This window comes from Triplophysa rosa, linkage group LG25 (assembly GCF_024868665.1).
Source record: "Triplophysa rosa linkage group LG25, Trosa_1v2, whole genome shotgun sequence".
NCBI classification, from domain to species: Eukaryota; Metazoa; Chordata; class Actinopteri; order Cypriniformes; family Nemacheilidae; genus Triplophysa; species Triplophysa rosa.
Genome location: NC_079914.1, coordinates 9,644,009 through 9,657,252, shown reverse-complemented (window position 1 = coordinate 9,657,252; position 13,244 = coordinate 9,644,009). Strand labels below are relative to the sequence as shown.

At 38.7% G+C, this 13,244-nt stretch overlaps 1 protein-coding gene across 1 annotated transcript; it reads right to left on the bottom strand.

Annotated features, from left to right (window-relative positions):
• Positions 1 to 6,491: 6,491 nt before the first annotated feature.
• On the bottom strand, positions 6,492 to 13,004 carry atp5f1d (ATP synthase F1 subunit delta). Its single transcript, XM_057325234.1, has 5 exons — positions 12,769 to 13,004; positions 11,445 to 11,598; positions 11,039 to 11,127; positions 6,780 to 6,918; positions 6,492 to 6,626 (listed from the first exon to the last, which is right to left on the bottom strand). Exons 1-4 carry the CDS (start codon positions 12,880 to 12,882, stop codon positions 6,796 to 6,798), a joined length of 480 nt encoding a protein of 159 aa, XP_057181217.1. The 5' UTR covers positions 12,883 to 13,004; the 3' UTR covers positions 6,492 to 6,626; positions 6,780 to 6,795.
• Between the last annotated feature and the right edge of the window lie 240 nt (positions 13,005 to 13,244).

The window sequence follows — 13,244 nt, the reverse complement described above, 5'->3', positions numbered from 1 at the left end:
AAAGTAAGCATTGTCATTCCATATAATGCATTTTGTTTTAAAATGTACTTTATGATTTACACTGTATTGTTGATCAATTGTGACGTGGTCACTTAATAGTTAATCATGAGGCCACAGCTGCAAGTATTTTAGATAATATAACTATATTAAATTATAGTAGCTTTGTAAGCATATTGCTTTAGTCTGCATAAGTAAATTAATAGCTGTTTTTCCTAGAAAGCAATCCGATTACATGGAGAATTAATTAAGATGCGTATCATCAAAATCTGAGGCATATGGTACAAAATAGACAAAACACTCTTTATTGCACAAAATTATTTGCAAAAAAAGGCAAATTTCAGCACATCAGTGAATATGGGTTTATTTGATATACAAAAATGCATAGAAAACAAAATAAAGCATTCGTTGACTTTTATTAAGATTTGTTGATCCTGTTGTGTAATAATACTTTCAAGCCAATCTCGACTCCTGAACTCTGTAAACTTCGGAAGGTTAATTGTTTTGCTTTTTGTTTTTTGCTATGCAACACGAAAACATCAAAGACATCACTTTTGGCCAATACTGTATTTTATCCCAGATAAAAGGCATTAGTAATCTCGCTTGTGTCTCCATAGAGTTTCTAAAGGCATCTATCTGAACAATGTGCAACCTTAGTTTTCATTTTTCAAGATGTCAAAGTCTAAAATTTCAATATGAACTCGAACACTTCTCATGAAACTCCACCATGACTAAATGATGAGCTATGCTATTCCCATTAAAGCTTAAAGGGATAGTTCGCCCAAAAATCATTTACTCACATTCTTGTCATTTCAAACCTGTATGACTTTCTTTTTCTGCAGAATACAAAAAAAGATATTTGAAAGAGAGTTGGTAACCGAACAACGGCGGTTCTCATTGACTTGGTTTTGTGTCCATACAACAAAAGTCAATGGGTACCGCTGTTGCCTTGAAGTTTTTATTTTTGGGTGAACCATCACTTTAATTTTTATAGCCCTGCATTCATAAACAATGTGTCTTTTACTTTGGAGAATTGTAGAAGCAAATGACACTGTTCTTGTTACAAATCTGTATTCTGTTGAATATTTTATCGTATTGTGAACTAACACAAAACAAAATTTCACGAGTATCATTACCGGTCTCTTCTCTGGAAGCTTTATTTGCTTGCCACAAACCCTCATTATCCACCACCCACTCAGCAACCCACAGTCAAACACCCACACCCATGTACTTTCGATGTCCTGCAGGCTTAATCCTGGGCTGGCTCAGATTAGCAATTTCCCACATTAAACTAATTTAATAAGAACACGGCCTCCGGAGAGAAGTAATGCACAGGGTCTGCGTGGCACACTGACATTTCACCTGAATCTGTTGTTTGGCCGGCTCCCATAATCTAATCATTGATACGGAAAGTTATTCTGTTCTTCTGATCCCATCTGTGACGTCGAAAAACCTGGTCACCCTGCATCCAATCTGACTTTAAAAATAGACCAGTACACTTCACGAGAATGCCATTTATTCCTGTTGGTCTCTGAGAGGCCTCCCCCCTCGTCCGCTAGCTGCTCTTATCTCGCTAATGTGGCAGAAGCTTGCTGCTTATTTCCTCATTGTATTCGAGTTCACCACAGAGGGTTTAATTGTGTCCGTCCCTTAAGTTTTTCCCTTAAGTATGACACTTAAGGGGTGATTTTCCTTTAGCAAAGACAATAGGAGAATAACTTAAGTAAAACTTAAGGTATACTTAAGGACACACTTAAGGGAAAATTACACTTAAGGTGCTTTATGCAACCGGGCCCAGGCGCTTTGGGAAAAAAGGAGAACGCAGTGCAGCTCGCGTTATCCGCGCGGTTTTAGACGCGGAATGTGAATCGGGCCTAACTTGTTTACTTTTTTTACTTCCCACTCAACGGCATTGGAATTCAAACATTCTTGAAATCTTGTTGGTTTCCTAGATGCAGGTTAAAGGGATATATGTTCTTGTATCATTTCATCAATTTGTGCCTTTCAGTTCCTCAACGCTTGATAGCCAAACAGCTGCAAAGATAATGCAAGAATTTTGGAATCAAATCCGGTTGCACCAAAACTAAACAAATCCACCTAAAGTTTCAGCTATTCAAACATCAAAGTTAATGGGTCATTTGGGTCACCCTGGGTTAATATAACACTGGATTATCTTGTTGTGTTTCTTAACTCTGCTCATACATTACCCAGATCACAAATTCACACCGTGTACCCTTGGCAAAGCTAACCTCGCTCTGATAACTATTCATATCCCAGGCTAAAAAACTGTGCTAAATCCTCCTCAAAGTTAACTGCAAAACCTTGTTCTACCCATAGGGTTAATCAAACTGTGACAAAATATCAAATCAAAACATTCAACTTTAACTTGGATGAACCAAGGAGAACTTTCAATGAATAGTTTCTTAATGCTGTGAGCCATGTGTAGGTTGGCTTGCAGTCAACATTTAGTCACACCGGTGTATCATAGCAGATCCGATAATTTGATATGTGCAGCAGGACTAATGCCTAGTTAATTAGAGAAAGAGCTCTATTTTTATATCCTTGTTAACCTATCTGGCACTAGGTACATGCGGGTGTGTTTACACGCAGTGCTATGTTAATGTAACATTTCGCATTTCGCATCTAAGGTGCATTACCCATTGGATGTGTTACAAATGCACGGCATCACACGTTTAAGTACTTTAGATGTTCTTACAACATCTTTACGCTGACATTGCACACGGTGTGCGAGATGTTCCTTACTTAAATGTCCCGATCCTAAGCCACATCAGCAACCATCTACATATTACAAGTAGTGACTTCTCCTAATCTGAGGCCATAAGAATTCCAGGAGCTGATCTATTTGGGGGTTTATCCTGGCTTGAACCCTGCATTTTCTCCGTATGTAATACCTTATCATCAGTCTGTAAGTGCTGTTAGAAAATGCATGCGGTGTAAGGTAGCATGGCTACATGTCTAAGTTTGGCTAGTTCTGAGTAACGCTAAATATTCTTTGGTACCTGAAATATCACATGATGTTTTTTAATGCAATCAATAAATGAAAAGCTAAATGGTGCCAGTTGCATATGTGTTGCTATCAACAACTTGCGAATATATTGGACCACAACACGGAGGCACCGTGATAATACCGCATCCCACGACGAATCACATCGCAATTACCGTTATGTGAAAAACTGATACCGTCACTTGCCTACTTTGAATTTGATAGACATCTGTTGCCTAAAAATCGAAAGGCTAGCTTTAACATGTTACAGCTTTGAAAGAGTTACGATTCCTGGGAGTGTTACCTCACAGGGAAGGTCATAGCATAAATTGGTAATAGGACTGAATGGTGGCTTACCTTTCCTTTCTGCATATAAGGCCGGGCTGTAAGGCTGTCATCGTTTGTTGTCACAACGTCCACCATAAATGTAAGCGACGGCGACCAATCAGCATCTTGTTTGTCTGTTGAGCCACTACGGTCGCTGCATTCCTGACCTCGTCTAATGGCCCGTCCAACCCCGCCCCACTGCCAGCTACTAATACTGGGCCAGCTGACAGAATAAGATCAATGGCTCATGCTTACGCTCGATCCGCTCCGTGCCAGCACTGGAAGGCGTCACACATTTGCATGCGGCCACAGGGCCTTGAGTCAGAGTCCAGGCCTTGTCCAAAAGAGCATAAGCATTTAAATGGAACTATGTCACCTCGGGTGGAAACTAGCTTGATGGCATATTTTCCTAGTGCTTAAGCGCAAAGACATGTGATTAGGAAACCATAACGTCACTCTATGTTGGGTAAGGACAGGAGGCGACGCAAAGGGTTATTAATCTTAGTTGATGTCTCTGGATATTTTGCAGCCACATTTATCCAAAGCAACTAGCGCGATTCAGTATTCAAATGGAGAATTATCATTATTTGTATCATTCTGCAAAACTAATGAACGATTTCTGATATAGAACGTGCATACAAATTCTTGGCAATGTTCTTTCCAAACTAGGCGTGCTACGATAGGACATGCCCATGCATAGACATGCGAGTTTACCTTTTTTAAAAATGAAGTCAGCTGGGGTTTTCCCCAATTGGTTTCCCATGCAGCGCTTCACGGTTCATTCTGCAGCTTCTAAGAGGCAACGTTTTTGCACTTTAGAGGGAAAAATCACAGCTTTTCTATAACTAGATAGGTGTCTATCGATACCTTACGTGGGAACATGTGATGGAGGTGGGGAAGGAAACGTTTTGATCTGTAAGTTTAACGTTAGAAACATGAAATCAAACAGAGATCATGCAGGAAGCTTTTGGATTCGGAAAGTGTAGGGGAAAGACTTTTGGCGAATTGGCATTTCCTGATGCGCCCTTAAGAGAGAAACACTGACGTTTATAAAACTAGCCCTCAATATCTTTGACGATCATTTTTTTAGTTATTACATCCACATTAAACGACACAACATGCCTTTACTGGAACAGTGTTGTATTGTTTCCATACAGGGTTTTGATCTATCAGAGACCACCATACCCACAGGCCAACCACTGATTTAACAACCTCACCCTTTTGGAATGTGACACTTTGCTCTGTGAAACGCAAGACCACCACAGATATCACTGTTTGCCTGAGGGAGACCGAGAAGAGGTTAACCCATCATTATAGCAAAAATTGTAGCAACATGTCTCTCAAGCATGTATATTAGAGTAAATGCTATTGAGTGATTACTTTATCTTTTGGAGGTCTGCATAAACAGTGGCATGCTGCAACTTTAAAATAATACCAGGATTAACTTTATTTCCAGACACTTTTCTGTCAAATTATAGATCGATTCCAGGAAAAAGTTACATAACATTGTACCTTGCCATCATTATACCAAATACATGTCAGCATTAAAATGTGAACATTATGGTGCATGGCAGGCTTGCAGCTAACATGAATTCTGAGTTTTTCATCTGACATAGCTTTTGCGACTCATACCCGATTACATGCTCGTACAAAGACCCATTGTTGATACCCGAGATGATCAGGGTCACTAAAGCAAAGCTGATAAAGTTCAGCCAGCATGTTTGAAGTGTGCGGTGGATTTGCACGTTCCTTTAAAAAGAAATTCTATTTCTAGACACCTCGCATTTGCTGCTGAGAGTGATGCAGGAGGATGTGGTGTAGGGTCAGACCGACAAGACTGACCTACGACCAGCTCCTTCTGTTGAAGCTCCAGCCTTAATCAGTTTCGCTAAATGCAGAACCGGCCGCAGATCTGCGCCGACCCGCATGTCCGCGTGGGTGGGAGCACCAGGCCTTCGCGCCCACCTCCAGCCTGTGTGCAGTATCTTGCAACCACTTGAGAGTCTGTAGCCTCTTTTTGCACACAGCAAGTGAAACAAGGTCAGAAACTTATCTAGGCTTAAAGCATCGATGGATTGCAACACCTGAGCAAGACTTTTATAATAAAGATTTTGTAACTGCAAGCATTAGATATTTTAATTTACCCATATACATGGGTTAAAAGTTCTTTAAGGCATATAGTGTTTTACAAATATAATAGTATCGTGAAATGTCTTGAAAAGGCAGATTATTGCATTTAAAACATAAAATGTATGCAACGTGAAACGTGAGCTGAACCGTGTGGTTCTACAACCAGCCACATGCAATCCCAAAATCTTATGTCATACCGTACCAAACTCGCTTCTGACAAAAACACCTTGTGGAAAAACTAAAAAGCTAGCCAATAACACATGCCTTCATCGTTGGCAACATCCGAAATTGGTTTTTCATGCTATTCGGTCCATTTTTCCATCTATTCAAGATCAATTATCGCAAATAAACAATCCATTATGTAGATGTAATGTTCCTGTTTGTGCAAACTGCGCAGCGTGTAAAACAATTTAGATCAACTGGAAAATCTATCATCCCCAAAAGCAAATTTACAAACGACAATGACTCCTTACTGAAAGCGTTCCCGGCCAATTCTGTACATGTGGAAATTCAGCAAGCTGCAGCATGCAGCCACGACAGTCGTTCATAGACACACGTAGTTTAGTGTTGTAAAACTTAACAGAAGCAAGCACGTGCCAACTGGAGCAAAATCACCGTACTTAAGCAATTTCTAGACATTATACTGCTCCAGAACATCGACTGTCAGTTGGTAGTTTGTTGTGACAGTGTAGAGAAGCTGTATTTGTAACACTGTAGTTGAGTTCGTGGAAAGATATTTTTAAAATCTGCAAGCGACTGATAAAGGAAACTTGAGCGGGAAACCCTGCCTACACAAAATTGCTATAGCTACTATGAACCATGCACAGACAGAAAGGTTAAGCAGTAATGAAAATGAAGTAATGTGCTCACAGCAATACCCATTGCAAAAGGCTTGGCTATTATTTAGGCTCCAGCAGTACCATACTGCCCCCTTTCCGCCATGCACAGAGCTTCAACCACTTTCAAAATGCAATCGCGTCACATTATAGAAAATACAACTGTGTATAAGCAAAAAAAACTAAGTGGCAACATGTGGTACTTCCAAATAAATTTATTGTTAATTTCATCCACTGTACAAAGCAAGCAGGTATGTCTTGCAGTTTATGACTTCACTGGGGTGGGGAACTGACGAAGCTGGAAACCTTTGCACATCAACAGAATTTCCTACCTGGAAACAAATGACACAAAATAGACTATTCATGAATTGATATTTGACAACCATACAGTGAAGAACACAGACATGCACATTAAAAACAACTTGTCTCATGTAGGTGGCGTGGTTTCAGATCTTTCTAGAAAGCGTTGTGCTTTAGATACAAACCTATACATGAAGTTGTTTACTCCAATGCCTTGACGATTGCCTCGTTGGTCTCTATGCTGATAAGAACCTCTACCTTGGCTGCCTCATCTGAAGCTCCGGATAGTTCTGACTGGGCTTTCTCCAGGTTAGCTTTCGCCGCCTGTGCAAAATAGTTTAGAGCGATTTTGACATGAGGCTTACTGTGATATTCACATACACTTATTTAAAAGTTTAGGGTGACTTGACTAAAATGTTTCTTATAACCCTATAAATCTGTTAATATGAATGTATATGCTTAAATGTTTCTGTGAAAGTATTCTGGTAGACCAAAATATAATAAATAATAAAATAAAAATGCAAGACTTTGACAATCTAGAAAGTCATACATCTAGAAATGCATGACTTGAACAGAATAATGAAGAAAAATCTGCCAATACGAGTCCAGAATAGCAGGGAAATTATTATATATATATATATAAAGATTCTCAGAAACTAGAAAAATTTAAAAATTTATGGGTAGAACATTTCTGAAAATTTTAGGGAAAGGATGACAACATTAACTCCCATAGTTCTATCTGTGTTACATCATGGTTTTGATGAGTTTACTAAACATTCTAAAATGAAAAAAAAAAAACATTTAAATATTAAAATGGAAAATTACATGTTTTGTATATGTAGTGTACAGTATATGGCAATACAATCACTGTCTCACAACACCACATTGATATTTAAGATTCATGTATCAATATTACAGAAGTAAGAATGACAGAGTTAGATTTAAAAAATGGATTCAATGTCTCTCAGAGCCCCTCTCACATTCGCAATTTATATTTTAAGAGTTCAGCCAAAAATAAAAATTGTCATGCATTTCTTAACCTCCCAACAGAATTTTAATTTTTGGGTGAACTATCCCTTTAAGCTTAACAGCTTTCACTGTAAAGAGGCAATAACACTAACAAAAGTACCAAGATGCAAAGTCTGAACAACTGCACTCTAAAAATGGCTGGGTTATTTTTTAACCCATAATGCTGGGTTGAGTCCGTTGGATTGTTTTTTTTGGGTTATTTTTCCACATGTTAAACACTTTTTGGGTAGTTTTAGTTTTCCAGGTGTTGGGTTAAACCCGCTGGGTTAATGTGCTGGGTTGTTTCTGCCCACCGCTGGGTTGTTTGAAGAGGCTCACGCGCTTCCCGCCCTGAAGACGTTGAGTGTACTGGAACAAACCATGCTGCTTTCAGCTGTTGATGTATGTTTCAAAGCATTTTATGTGTTTGGTGTTAACTTTCCCAGGCAATGCGCTTCTACCTGGGAATTTCTCCAGACTGTTGTTTTTCAAATGGAGAAGAATGAATCATCTGCTATTCGATTTCTTCGCTGCTCTTTGCTTGCTGAGGAATAACTTAACTTTTATTCATTAATTGTTTTACTGATTCAGAATTCAAATTTGACTGATTCATGAATGATTTTAATAATTCACTGATAATTGTTCTAATTGACATGTGACATAGGTCTGTTGCAACATGTAATTGTGCAGAATTTTATTAATTCGTGTTATCTATACGGCTAATGTTTGATATTAGCCATATTTTTATTTATTTAGTTATTTTTATTAATTGACATTTGATGCTACATATTGTGGAGAATGTTTAGTTATTTATAATGTTATTTATTTACATGTTATTTATAATGCTTGTTAATGTTTGATATGAAACATTTTTATTTATTATAATTTAACTATTTTCTTTTATTTAAACAAATCTATAAATATTGCTGTTACTGACTGTAAAAGTTTAAATTTTTATTAAAGAGCAGGTTTCAAGGTTTTTGTAAGTGTCCTAATGTTGTATTAGAGTCCCCAACAACATTTTCAAATGCATCAAAGGTAAAAAAACGGTGCTATTTTCTTAAAATAAGCATTAGTATCTATCCATTTCTCAAAGATCCCTAAACGATTCCTCCGAAGCTGTTCAAATGTTCCGCTTCTCTAAGCTCCTCCCTACTGCGAGTCCAGTGTGCTCCGATTGGCCAACTGGCCCAATCAGTTGTGATTGGTCTTTCTTCATACACTGCGTGTCAGAAACGAAACGCCCATTACCACAGTTCTTACCTCAGGAAGGTTTTTGTAAACAAAGACGCTGTGTGTAAAAATGGCATCAGTATTACCATATCACAAGTTTTTATCTTCATAAACTTATCTTCATAAACCATTCAGACTATTGTTTTCTGTTGATCTTTTTTCGTCATAGCTGTGGGAGAACAACAACGGCTCTATCCAAAAGTTGATCATTACTTTGATTATACAGAGAGGAGTAACTGAGCAAGTTAGCGAGAGCTTCCAAAGATAATGCACACACCTTTACATAATAAAATGATATAGTGCTGCAGTCCATTTTTAAAATAATGACAAGCAAACCGTTTTGTTTGAAGGGGATCGTGACCACAGCTAAACTTTGCACACTTGACAAAACCATAATGTGAGACACGTTAGCAAAGTGCTACCGTGACTAAACGATAAAGGGATACAGTTTGTACAATACTACGACATGTAGAACGACAACAGTCTACAATAACCGCCACATTATTAGGTAAGAGTTGGATTATTAAAACTGTAACACTGTTAACTTATACGTTGTTTACCTGGAAACCTACAGCTGTACTAAATATACAACACGGATTAGCACAATTACTTTAACGTATATTGTAAGCACTCAATTTAACATGTACACATAACGTATTTATCATACTTACAGCTTGTGGTTCTGAGACGCTTGTTAGTCCAAATAAAGTTGGTATTGACTTATCTTTAAGGGTCTAGCGGCTGGCAAATCGCGTTGAACTCGCCAAAATTTGAGAAGCAGTTGTCGGTAAAATGACGAGCACATTACACAAGGTTGGAATTGTACTGCAGTGGTATCGTGGGGAAAAAAATGTAACCACTGATCCTTTGGCAGCGAAAACAAAGTACATTTGCGTTCACAGCACAAAACACAGCGTCCCCTTGACATGTTGTATAAGCAACACTACCTGAAGTGCTAGTGGGCAGGTCAGAGTGTTCCTGTTTCGCGGGAAGGCGGGGATTGTGCTGATGCGTTACACTGTGACGTATCGATGTTACACTCAAAAGATTAGAAAGCCTAACGATTTGTTTGGGCGGTTCGGAGTCAACTCCTTACATTGGAAGCCAATATCTTAATTTATCATGGACTTTTGGAAATAACAACTTTGCAGATCGTCAAAATTGAAGGAAAGCTACGTTACACACTGAAATGCTGGTAATTTTATGAGATTCATGAAACCTGCTCTTTAACAATTATTTTTACAGTCAAATCAAAATGATTTTTTAAAAATAACAGTCAATTGTCTTGATTGACAATGAAGCACATGAGAAATTAAGAATAACCCAGCAAGAATAACCCAGAATTAAACACATGAATAGTTAAAATGACTACATTTTGTTTTTTTCGTTAACCCAGCATGTGTTCTGTCCAATATTTACACAGCGCTGGGTTGCCAATTGGGTTGTTTTTAACCCAGCCATTTTTAGAGTGTGTAGTGAGATGCATCACATTTGTGAGATAGTTGACGCTACCCAGCTCTAACCTATAAAAACTGACATTATAACCCGCGCCATCAATCGGAACGCGTGTCAAGCAGACCTGAATAACTCGATATTCTGAAGCACCTTGTAAGAAAACTCATCTGTACAGCAAAAATCGATGCATCTGCCACTTGAACCGTATTCTGCACTAGAATGGCTGTTTTTTCGATGGTGTGAGCAAATAAACTTGGCCTTTTTTCTGTGAAGGACATTTGTCACACTGGCGATTACACAGTGTAAAGGCCAAACATAGCTGGGAGTGAAAGGTCTCTCAGTGGGGATTTGACACATCTGCACCACTTCAACGGTGACTGACCTTTCCTTCCTTATTAACCAGCGAGGGCGCGGAGCACAGCTATCTCTAGGAAGAATAAAAAGAGGCCGTCTATTTATGTGGAACGAACCTGAATGTGCTCTTTATTCCGTGTCGGAAAAAGGGCATGACTGAGAACATCCCTTTTGGAATGGCGTCATTGTCCATGCAGCGCTCTGAACAGTCAGCTCGATATGATTAAGAGGTTACAAACAGAATCTTTTTTTCATCGTATTGATGTGTGGTGGGATAAGGGAAATTAAGTTAATACAATCAAAGTCTCCTTAAAACATAGATTTAAAAATTGAAATTTTCCTTCAACAGATAATTCCATGTTTTTCACAAACAATTAGGCTTAATAATACTTACTGCAAGGTCCAGGGTGTCCAAAGGAAAGGCCTCCTCAGCCAGCAGCTGTACTGAAGAGTCGGCATTGACCGTGACTGATCCACTGCTCACTGCAAAACACAAGACACACCAAATCTGAATTATGTTCCTGCGGCACAACTGGATATGTATGGCACTAGCAACACCAAGGTCATGGGTTTGATTCAAAAGAAACGCATTAATGTACATGAATGGGAGAGAGTAACCATTATTATTCGCTTTTCACAAGTGCACAAAAAAATTATGCAAGACTGACCCCTTCTGGACGCAATACCTAATGAAAGTAAGTATTCTTGAATTTCACAGTGCTGGCCACAATAGCAGCCTTTCATCGTTCTTTTATTTTGCAAGCTATGATACTAATATGGTTACTGCAACTATAACTCACCGAAATACTTTGCAAAAGAGCCGTCATCATTGAAGACAGTGACCACGCCAGGCCGGAGCACCTGCAGTGTGGGAACATGGGCTGGGAGAATACCAAAGGCACCTGTCAATGTTGGGACATCAATCTGTTTAACGCTGACCTCCTTGAAGAACACCTGCAGCAAGTAGAACAAGCATCACACCACCATCTCCAGATAAACACTGTTTGGTATGTTGTAGTCCAAACTAAATGGTTAAAAATGAAGACAGGCAACCAAAAGGCTAATATACAAAGTGCCTTTTACAATTGTGCCCTTGATCAAGGGTCTTAATACAAAGTACTATGAGTTGCTTTATACGTAAAAAGAGGTTACCCACTAATAATAACAGTCAAAAAGTGTGCAAAAGATTCTTAAAACCATTTTAAATGCAGCCTTACAAAAAGTTCATACACAAGTGTTTCCAATAAGGCGCTAAACAGACTGATATTTTCGCACCAAATTGCAAGTCTTACTCTACACAAGCACTCATTAAGTGTTATTTAGTTGTCTAAATGCACATAGAAAATAGAGAAAAGTGTTGATTTTTATAGAAAACTACATGACTTTTGTAGGGTTTTACTAATCTCTACGACTTTGAAAGTAAATAAGATTATAATCAACTATAAAAACAATATTTCTGGGTTCTACATGAACACAAAAACGCTGGTCTGATGAATTTAAAATGGGGACGTCAAAAACAACCAAACGTCCTAAAAAACCGTGAATGCACATTTAGTGTGCAACTGCTACCAGCACTAAACCAAGAATTGTGTACTGTACACAATCTGTGACGTAAAAATAAATCTAATGATTCAAAGATGAGAAAATATGCGAAAAACTACTGTCCTGAAACTTGTAAGCTGACAACACATGATCCTGATCTGTCAAAATACAAGTCAAGGTGAAAGAGTGCTTGGCAGCAATGCTAACAGTCTGCTAAGCTCAGTCATTCAAATTTGGCGTTCATTTGCAAGCCAAAAAACAAACAATTTCATATTTTTCGGAGACCCTGTGCTAATTTAAACACATTCCCAACAAAAACTAAATAAGCACCGGCCATGACATCATTTCGACATTTCAAGTGTAACGTTACCCTGACATACACTAGCAACATGCTATCCCACAAACGGAGTCCATTAAGTAAGTTAACGTTACGTCAATTAAAATATTGTATAATTTTATAGCATATCCATTGCACCTGAACGTATGACGTAACATGTATGGCGTAATGTAGTTAAAATGGTTAAAGAGCAATGCACTAGCATGCTAGCATGCTGTTAAGGCCAAAGCCCGGAGCGTCAGTACCTGTGTCGGAGATGCGAAAGTGAAGGACATCTGACCGGCGGGCGCGTCGGCATAACAACGCGCGTGTCTGAGCGCGGGGACCGCACGACGGAGGAGAAATCTTGCTGCCATCATTTTTATAACAGAGAAGCGATCAGACGTTCAGAGCACGGCAATACACAAGCCTCAGATTCTCTGTCAGCACAGTCAAGCAGTCACGGTGCGCGGCTGATAGAACAAGGACACGGTGAGGCTTTCCCGTCGAACCTCGCGAGAAATGCGCGCCTGATGGGAAATATAGTTTTTCCAAAAGACGAACGTCATGCAGATTCGTTAGCGGTTAAAGATTTTTAAACCTATATACAGCGGGGAAAACAGGTCTGGGACCGCTAGTGAAAATGCATTAATTGTAAATTCTTATCTAATTGAACAAACCATTTATTTTTCAATAACAAGGTGCATTTTCAATAAAGATCATTCTTTAAAGATTTGATTTT

What these genes read in the sequence shown, in the direction of transcription:
- atp5f1d (XM_057325234.1), bottom strand. Translation starts at nt 12,882, where the DNA reads ATGATGGCAGCAAGATTTCTCCTCCGTCGTGCGGTCCCCGCGCTCAGA. An exon ending in CTTTCGCATCTCCGACACAG is followed by an intron (nt 11,599 to 12,768) that starts GTACTGACGCTC and finishes TACTTGCTGCAG; the next exon opens with GTGTTCTTCAAGGAGGTCAG. An exon ending in TGGACACCCTGGACCTTGCA is followed by an intron (nt 6,919 to 11,038) that starts GTAAGTATTATT and finishes TATTTTGCACAG; the next exon opens with GCGGCGAAAGCTAACCTGGA.